Raw genomic sequence first — 9,318 nt, 5'->3', positions numbered from 1 at the left:
TAATACATTAACTGTAAACATAACTCCGATACATTATAGAAGGAATGCATCGACAGCAGTGTGTAGAAAGACACGAACAGCAAGTTCCTATGGCTATTTTACAAGCGACAAGACCTGCTCAGAGTGCAGCAGAAGTGTCATTCGCCCTATTAAGAGTTTCTGTGCCATCAAAATGATTTTGGAAACTTTATTTTAAGGTAATAAAAGTCTTTAAGGGGGCTTTAAAATGGACATTTATTTTGGCAGCATCACAACAACTTTAGCAGGGCATTTTGTAAAAGTCTTTGTCAATTAAAAAGAAAAAAAGAAAAACATGTCTTAATCCAGCATTTAATTTCATTAAACATCTGCAACTGTGAAATATATCCATGTCATGTAGTCGCCACAATCATTAATACTGGCCTTAAAAATCAAATCGGATCATCTGCATACATGCTCCTCAGTAAAAAAATATGTTTTCTTTGTCAGAATCAAGATATCCTACAATAAATAAATAAACATTCAAAGAAGAAAAGAAAATATACCCTTGATTGCTTTACTTTCTTTGCTTTTTGGCACAGTGAAAGTTTCAAGTTTCAGGCAGCTGACACTTTGTTGAGTGTTGAAAACCCCATGAGCCAACAGGAGTTAAGCAGCCTGGCTTCTAGTGACAGATATCCCAAGGAATTGGTTGTTTTGTTGAATACATATGCCTATTTTCTACATAAGCCACTGCAGCATTTGTAGGACCAATAAGTTATCCCTTCTGCACTTTCTTTACATGCACTGGTCTGCAAGAGGGGGCAGGATTGTGTGTGTGTTTTTGCCTTTAGGTGTAAAACCACTACTGCCTCTATTTCATGACTGGTTTTCCCTTATATCTTTAATGCTTTGAGTGGACATTAGGACTTCAGTCTCTGAGGCCGATGCAGGTTGGCAGCATACCCGTGCGGTGAACAGCGTGCAGGACAAGAGGTAGTGGAAGACGTGCTCTCGAACCCTCTGAGCCCTCAAGCCATCTCTGCAGGTACCTCCAAACACTGAGCAAACTGTTGGTAGCTCTGCACTCCAGGAAACACTGGATCCAGCCACTGCGCACCAGCAACCCTGTAAGTCACTTAGAGGCATGCCTATTTGAGAGAAGAAGGACAGAGAAAACCTTAAGGCTAGCCTCTTTATCAGAACAACAAGTGAACTCAGAATAGTAGAATAGCTAAAGCAAATAGCTGGAGCAGAATATGAGCAGAAACGCTAAAATGTCAGTCATGTCAGAATAGAAGATATATATATAAGAATAAGAATCTGGGCAGTCTTGGAAAATTCACTTCCAACACTGGAGAAATAGGCTACTTAAATGTCAGCAGCAACTGTACCACGCAGGAAAAAACCCAATGCATTTGGGGCCAGTGAGAGAATATCATCCGATATCATCCGAATGCCTAATTAGTCCTTTGTTGATAGAACCTTTGTTGTCGGCCTTGAAATCGAAAGCACTTAAAAAACGCACCTTGTGTCTGTAAGCTTGAGGTGAATGGACAAAATAAATGTAAAGAGCAAGCAAAAGCTCCATCCGTATCCATCCATATATAGGTTTTTTTAACGTTGAGTATAAATTAAGTTTTAAGGCCTCAGCACATAGCCACTGACAAGCATTCGATAAACAATGGATTTTATTGAGCCGCACCGACAGAGATAGAACTGAGTTGTAGGGGAGACGGGTTGGTTGTCACAATTTTTACTCATGCATGAATTGCTCATCTTCAAAAAATCTTGGCTTTAAATGTGTATACTTTTTACTTTTAGAATGTATTGTAACAGAAAGTAAGTAACCATCAAAGACACTCTGACACAATGTGCCAACCAACCCCATCACAGGGTTGGTTGTCACAGGGTATGGGGTTGGTTTTTAGCGATAAATTGGAATCTTAAAGATGATGTGTAACTTTTTAGTTTTTTAAGCTAGAAACTGCAAACAAGTTTGAATATGAATACCACCCCTATGATAGTTGTCATCAATGCCCCTTATTTTTATACAATGTGATTAAAGTAGGTAATCAGTTTCTTGAATTGTCTACTGTGTTGAGAAATACAATGAAATACACGTGACAACCAACCCCGCGAGCTATGAGACAACCACCCCTAACTGACTTCTTGACAAACATGTTAAGCTAGCTGCCACATGGCTTTAACTTGATAGCTAAAAGATGACTCAAAATAAAGCTACTACTTTTGGCTTTTTAATGAGTGTTTTGTTTTTGAATGACTAATAACCTACAAGCTCTCAATACAAAAACAACACCAACATGAAAATTTACTCTGACCCATGAAAATTAAAATTGTCTCCTCACCTCAATGCTTTGTGTCTGCTCAGCAAAATTGCAAGTGCAAATGAGTAAGCCATCAAAGGCTAACAGTTTGATATCAAAATTGTACCACAGCGCCATCTAGTGTGTCTGGAATAAACAATGTGACAACCAACCCGTGAGACAACCAGCCCCAGTCTCCCCTAATCGACACGGCAGCAGAGACTGTTCTTTATATACAGTCTATGAGCGGCAGAGATTGTGGCTGGAGTGCAGGGTTGTTTGAAAACAATCCACTGTAATCGAACGTCGAAAGTAGTGTGTGCCATACTCATACATCTCATATGTGCAGAGGCCTTTACCCTGCACCACAGGTGCATAGTCTACCGGTCTTCATTTTATCCTTACTTATCCTATGCATCTTGTATAGTGGTCTGCCATGGCGCTATACTTTAGGTTAATTGCACTGGCATTTCTTTTGGTGTTTCTTGACTGTAAGAACTGCCCGTTAATCACTACACTTCGTTCGTCTTGCTAACTGGATATATGTACTTATTACCATCACCAGGAGCACCCTGCAGCATAGTACACTTGTACATATATTTATTTATTTTACAGCATACAAATACATTTGTACATTTATATTTATATTTGTGTGCCATGGTTTTATTTTTTAATCAATTATTTTATTTTTATCATTTCATTTTTATTAGAATAATCTATGGGCCTGGGACCCTCGGGGACAAATAAAGTGGTTTGAATTGAACTGACATTCCTTCTACTTCTCTGTACCATGCTGCCTCTCACCAGGCAACATACAGGTTCCCGCAAGGATGTCACAGCTGGATAGCCCACTACAGCACAAATGTATTTTTGCCTGCTGCGAGTCTGACTCTGTGCCTTTTGCCTGCTGCGAGTCTGACTCTGAGCATTTTGCCTGCCACTGAAAGGCATTTCAAACTAGACCTGACATGACTGGAAGAAAACCCTTCAAGCAGTTCCTGTGTCTGAAAACAGTGACAGAGGTGATCCAGCATTTGAGGACAGTTGAGGACGTCTGAACTGAACATGAACTTATATAAACTAATGTATCCATAAACATCCATGTCCTGGCAATTTTAGTGACCCATAATGGGTCTAATCTTCACAGTAGTGAATCTGTTATAGAGTGAAAAAAGCTGATAGTACATCTAAAGGTAATAATGCTGCCCGTTTTATTGGACTATCTTGCATGATGTCACATCTCCTTCGAAACTAAACTGAAGACGTCAGACATCTGTGAAAGATTAAAAGAAGCACCCACAGCTTCCATCTCAGAATTGGGCCTATGATGCAAACAAAGATAGTAGCTCCTAAACTTTCCCATCAAAGACGTTCCTAGTGTGAAGATCTACACACAACCGCGACGCAGCAGCAAGTATGTGAATATCCAAGATTTTGTGTTCAGAGAAGATTTTGTGCAATTCTGAATGGAAATATCATTACTGTATCATTACTGTAAAAATTGCAACAGCAGCCCCCAAGTTTATTTTCTTGTTGTGTGTCCCCACTCCCTTTCATCTCTCTCTCTCTCTCTCACCTAAAGAGAACTGGTTGGTTCCTCTGTGTAATTGGTCCTCCCCGTCTCCAAACACCCATGCAGCTCCAGGTTGCTGTCTAAGGGGACAGCAGAGTAGAGGTCCAGGGAATGCTCAACTTCCCTGGGCAGCCCTGGCTCTGATCCCGACCCTGTGAATGTGTGGAGCTCCGCTTCTCCAGGAGGAAACGACTCATGGATGTCCAGTTCAGTGCACTCCACGGGGACGTGCCACTGTTGCAGCCACCCGGAGCCCTCCTCCGAGGAGCAGTGGCCCCCTCCTGTGGCAGACATCGGTACTGCTGTGAGGTGGCCACTTACAGGCAGCGGTGTGGGGAGTCCCGAGGTCGGCTGGGATGTGAGGCCGGACAAGCAGTCGCTGCAGATGGACGGGTGCGGAGGGCACGACAAGTGCCCCCTCCAGTCACAGAGTGCAGTTGGCATGGCAGAGAAGCTGCAGCCCTCCTCACTGCTGGGTGATCCCTTATCACTGGTTGTTTGTGTTGGCGTCACTCCTAGGTTCATTAAGGCAGGGGTTATAAAAAGGCAGGTGTGAGTGTGTGTGTGTGTGTATGATAATTATTTTCAAATTAGATTAGATGGTTGTCAACAAAGCTTGCTAATAAATCGTTGAAGTACCTGAGACTTGTTCCTCTTCCGCCGAGGTCAGTGGGCACTGTGTTTCCATGAAAACAGAGGGGGCCTCAGCGTCGTTGCTGCTACAGTGTGGTATCAGGCAACCTACGTTGAGGAGAGAAATAACACTTTCTTTCAGTATGTCTGTCTAACTCCATCTATAACTCATTCACATACTGTGGTTATGCAAGTCTAGAGATGTAACGGCAGGACAATTTAACATGACAATAATCATAGTGACCAAAATTATCACGGTTGTCGATATTATTGCGGTGTTTTTCAAATCTTCTAAAAAATGAATAACAGAATCGCATAAAAGTGGTGTGGCTCCTAAAAGAGCAAAAGGCTCCTTTTTTGTTACTCGGTGCGAGTTAGTGCAGAGGTAGAGAGAAAACGCATACCCAAAACTAATAGAAGTTAGATGGGCTGGACACTGAGGTAAAGTTAGTGAATTGGTGATCACAAAATAAATCTGCAACTCCTTTGATTGTAACTGTATCTTGTGCGTGCCTGCCCTACTAGCCTAACATAAGGGAGACAATTTTAAACACTTTTTAATTCAATGTAATTTACAAAGAGATCGTGCCACACTGAAAGTTAATATTTTTTCAGTAGCAACCTACATCTATCCTCTGTCAAATACAGTTGCATTTTCAGCTCTAAACAAAATCTTTCAGGAATTATTTCAACAAAAGCGGAGCGTGTAATGTTTCATTCATTCCTCCTGGTCGTGATGAAGCAGGCATGAGAGACAAGAAAAGCATAGGCTACAGTTTAAACTATCCTATGTAAACTTCTGATAGTTTCAATATTTTACAACATATCGTGAATGAATGGCCTACACAAGTTGTTGTTAGCTGTAGCCTAGCAGATGTCACAACATTTATCACAACAAACTTCTAATATGCAGTAGACAGCTGTGCATTCATATCAGACGAGTGGTAAAAAAGTTAAAACGCTCAAAAGTGTTATGCCACTTATCCTACCCTATACATTTGGTAGATTAAATGGAGAACCATTCCTGTGAGACTAGGCCTACAAAATGCACCGCAGATCCACAATCTAGCTAGGTTTATTTGTATTTGCAATCATCCTGAAATAGACTATGCATTGCAGTGGCACCTGATTTGAAACACATATTAAGCCCACGTTGCATGCTGCGCCTGTGCGCCTACTTTGGGGGACTCGGAAGATGCTGGAAAGAATTCCACACACGTTTTTCACACCGCGGTAATCCACCACGATAATTAAGATAATTAAAATTAAAACGGTAATTGGTATTATCGATGTATACCGTTACCGTTACATCCCTATGCAAGTCTTTCAATAAAACCCAGCCTCAAACCCACAGTATTAAAAATGAACAGTTAAACCTTTAAACAGAAGAACTAAAATAACTTAAATATATACAAGTAGATTCTAGAACTCTGTCTGCTAGTCATACCACACTCAGAAATCATAAAATATGCATGCAGACCTTTAAAAAATGTCCTGAGAGAAGTATATTTGTGATACATAAACAAGGTGACAGACAGCAGGATCACCATGGCAGCAACCGCCAAACAAACGTAGGTGGTGACTGCAGCAGTGGTGGACTGAGATGTGGTTTGGGGTCTCCAGAATTTTTCCATCTCAACTCCGCTACTTCCTGTGAAAGCCATGGGAACAGAGAGTGAATGTATGTAATGTGTGCTACGATGATAACAACAGTTGATTTTTTTTTTTTCTGGCTAAAATTCTCAACCTGGCTCTTTCAATCTAGCCCCCTAATCATCCCCCCAGTGTAATTGACTCATTCACTCAAGCTGGTGTGTCGTGAGCATTCTGGCTGCCATGCCTCACCCAGGTGGGTGCTATACATTAGTGGCGGTTAGTGACGTTCCCCCTTCACAGAGAAGCACTTTCAGTGTTGTGAAAAGCGCAATATAAATGTAGGCTAATGCGTTGTTGTTGTTAATGATGCTGTGTTGCTGGATGTTGTTACATCACAGGATGTAATGTCTGTGCCATGAATTTGACACTAAATTCAGGCACCGGCTGCTGTTACTGTATGTCAGCGGAAACTGCTACTTACTGCGACAGAGTGGGTCTCTGAACGGGGGAGGTCCACATGGCATGCACTCCAAACTCTCCTGGCCATCCAGCCTTCGCTTACTGTAAAACCTGCAGGAAGTAAAAGAAAATTGAACAACTCTCCCATTTCACTCATTAGACAAGTTACAAGTTGTCCCCAGTACAATTTCCGTGCTGTGTGGGTGTGCAGCAGTTCCTATGCCCTTCTCAGATTTCAGAATGGCAACAAGAGAGTTGTTACACAGTACTACTCACCCTGGCAAGCACGGTCCACACACGGCATTCCTGGTGGGCATGCAGGGCGACAGCTCTCTCCTGTTCACGCGGCGGCACGCCTGGCACATCTGGCACGTATGAGACCCCCATGCTTCTTTGAACCAGCGGGTGTCACAGGGTCTGCAGCGTGCCAGTGCTCCATAGCCGTACCCACAATCCTGTGGGAATACAGTCCTATAACCTTCTGTTTCTGTCATGTAGTTTCTGTGTCTACATTATAGGCTAGAAGCTACAGGTTTGTTTTACATAAATTGGTTTGTAATGCCCTTTCTGTATTGCATGTTTTTTCTACACCATAACTTTACTATTTACTTTGGGCAGCAATGACTTGAAGACATATTCAAACTTTTCTATTTTGATCATTCCATGCCGTTTTGGGCAACATTTGGCTATTTGCAATGAGCCAGAAGCTCTTGATGCGAATTAGTTCGTGTTAACAATGTTTTTCATACTGGACCTCGGAGGGATGAGAGAGGGAAGACAGGAGGGGGGAAAGAGTGTCTGTGTGTGGTGATGGTTGTATTGGTGGAGGTATATGGTGAGGTATTCTCCAGCTTCCTGTCGATGACGTTGCCTGGGGTTATTTCAGGTCATGGTCGAGCTCCACTTTATATTCTATGAGCTAATATGCCATGTTCCACTTCTCTTGCTCCGTGTCCACATCAGACTCCTTCATGCTCATTCTCTAAAACGAGGAGGCACTCCTCTCCCTGCCATTCTTTTCATCTCCTGTCCTTTGTTCATGAAACGTATCTATCTTCATTCTCTAGGCTGTAATAATTAATTTTCCTCATTGCCACATCTTCTCTCCTGCCCTCCATTGGCACTCTTCTCCTCTCTTTCTGTTCCCTCTCTTGCCCTCCATTGGCACTCTTCTCCTCTCTTTCTGTTCCCTCTCTTGCCCTCTTCTCCCTCTCAGTCTTCCCTTCCCATTGGACTAGTGTAAACTTGTGCAGGGTGTGCCAATGGGATTCCTCTCCAGTGACTCCAGAGAAGCTGAGAGACTCAGTGAGCAAAGAGAAGCGGAGGACAATTGAGCTCTGTTTTGGTACAAACTGTTTTCCAAAGCTGCTGGGAAAGAAAGAAAGACAGACAGAAAGAAAGAAGGAAAGATTTTAGACTTACCTCTGTGAGTTCCTGTCCTGGTGGACACTGCACACAAGGGTAGCATTCTCCAGTGTCATAATACTGATTTTCAGAGCAATCCATTATGAATCAGTTGAGCAGGCCTATTCTGAGCAAGAAAAAAGATTATGCTAACCATTCTTTTAGGAAATAAATAAAAACATAGGATATTATGGCATGTGAAATCCATGTGGTTTAAGATTAATGATCTGTCACAGAGGTAATTTTATGGATCCATAGCAATAATTCAATATTAGGCTACTCTTGTGCTGAAATTGCGCAGACTTGTAAGGTAAATATAAAGTGGTCTTCGTGTTTTATCAATTATTTATGCCACAAAATGGACAACCTGTGATTTAACCTGTCATTAGCTCTCCTAAAACTGCACAGCATACATTTACAATGTAGTAGCCTACAACTTAATGTTATTCTCATTTGAACTGACAACCAAGAAACAATGAAACTCAAATAGGCCCATAAATTCAAAAACAAACATAATCCAAAAACTACTGCTATTACTACTACTACTACTACTAAACACTACTTTAAAATGGATCCAAACTCTTACAAAGGGTAGCCTATATTATATAATTCCCCGATGGCAGTGTGTCTCATGTAAACGGCATGTTCCATATTTACACTGCTGAGTGCTGACGTTCCTGCGTTGGCAAGTGAGTCAGCACAAAGCTGCGGTTATGTGACACCCAGCAACTTGCGCATCACTCGCTCCTCGACTTCCCTATTGATTCATTATAGCATAGTGTCACGGTAAGAAAAGTCGCATACCTTTATCATCTGCTTTTCAAAAATGTGTCTGTGTCCGTAAAGCCTTTGCGTCTGGCTGCAAGTTGGTACGGTAAGAGGTAAGATGGATTTGGCTTGCCACTGCCAGATCAGTAGCCGGACAAGTCTCGACATGTTCACTGCGTGGTGCCCAAATTGCGGCAGCGTCACCCGCAGTGAACCTCATACACAGACTTACAGCCTAGTTCTAATATCGGTAGGCTACCGTACCAATCCTCACCGGCAAAACAAATAATGAAAACGATATATTTATTTCAATATTGAAATGGTTATCCCTCCTCGAATACACTGCTTAAGTCAAACCTTGAACGCCGAGTATAGGCCTACAAAAAGGGGCACAGAATAGGAGGCTATAGCCTACTGTTTTTCTCGATTGCTTTGACCTGCTTAAGAAACTGGGATCCACTTGGTTTTCATGAACACCTTCTTTGCACAGCAGAACCCAGATAGCACACATTTTGGCTGTCATTTGGCAAGTCTGGCATACGTTTGGTATTTTTGGGTTTGTTTTGGCATAGAAGCGGCAAAGTAAATGCTTTCTATTTG

General features: G+C 42.1%; 1 protein-coding gene and 1 long non-coding RNA gene across 5 annotated transcripts; one reads left to right on the top strand and one right to left on the bottom strand.

The window, feature by feature from the left end:
- Nucleotides 1-209: 209 nt before the first annotated feature.
- Nucleotides 210-8,862, bottom strand: eda2r (ectodysplasin A2 receptor). 4 transcript variants are annotated; one of them, XM_042093604.1, is made up of 8 exons: nt 8,755-8,862; nt 7,969-8,072; nt 6,823-7,001; nt 6,569-6,657; nt 5,972-6,142; nt 4,498-4,599; nt 3,861-4,373; nt 210-1,093 (listed from the first exon to the last, which is right to left on the bottom strand). In XM_042093604.1, the coding sequence occupies exons 2-7, from the start codon at nt 8,050-8,052 to the stop codon at nt 3,862-3,864; spliced, it is 1,137 nt and encodes a 378-aa protein (XP_041949538.1). In that variant the 5' UTR covers nt 8,053-8,072; nt 8,755-8,862; the 3' UTR covers nt 210-1,093; nt 3,861. The 4 variants fall into 4 exon arrangements, with proteins under 4 accessions (XP_041949538.1, XP_041949535.1, XP_041949536.1 ...); XM_042093601.1 differs by having other exon boundaries at nt 210-1,109; nt 3,862-4,373; XM_042093602.1 differs by having other exon boundaries at nt 210-1,109; nt 3,862-4,373; nt 7,969-8,077; nt 8,755-8,831.
- On the top strand, nt 884-4,007 carry LOC121709912. Its single transcript, XR_006032058.1, has 3 exons — nt 884-1,006; nt 3,093-3,699; nt 3,868-4,007. It is a non-coding gene; the product is annotated as an uncharacterized LOC121709912 (long non-coding RNA).
- Nucleotides 8,863-9,318: the final 456 nt, after the last annotated feature.

Source organism: Alosa sapidissima, chromosome 5, assembly GCF_018492685.1.
Source record: "Alosa sapidissima isolate fAloSap1 chromosome 5, fAloSap1.pri, whole genome shotgun sequence".
Classification (NCBI taxonomy): domain Eukaryota; kingdom Metazoa; phylum Chordata; class Actinopteri; order Clupeiformes; family Clupeidae; genus Alosa; species Alosa sapidissima.
This window is presented reverse-complemented; position numbering and strand designations above follow the sequence as displayed.

Excerpts from the sequence above, each read along its gene's own strand:
- eda2r (XM_042093604.1), bottom strand. The coding sequence starts at position 8,052 with ATGGATTGCTCTGAAAATCAGTATTATGACACTGGAGAATGCTACCCT. Across the intron at positions 7,002-7,968 it reads CAGGACAGGAACTCACAGAG|GATTGTGGGTACGGCTATGG; the intron begins GTAAGTCTAAAA and ends GTATTCCCACAG. Across the intron at positions 6,658-6,822 it reads TGTGGACCGTGCTTGCCAGG|GTTTTACAGTAAGCGAAGGC; the intron begins GTGAGTAGTACT and ends TACTTCCTGCAG.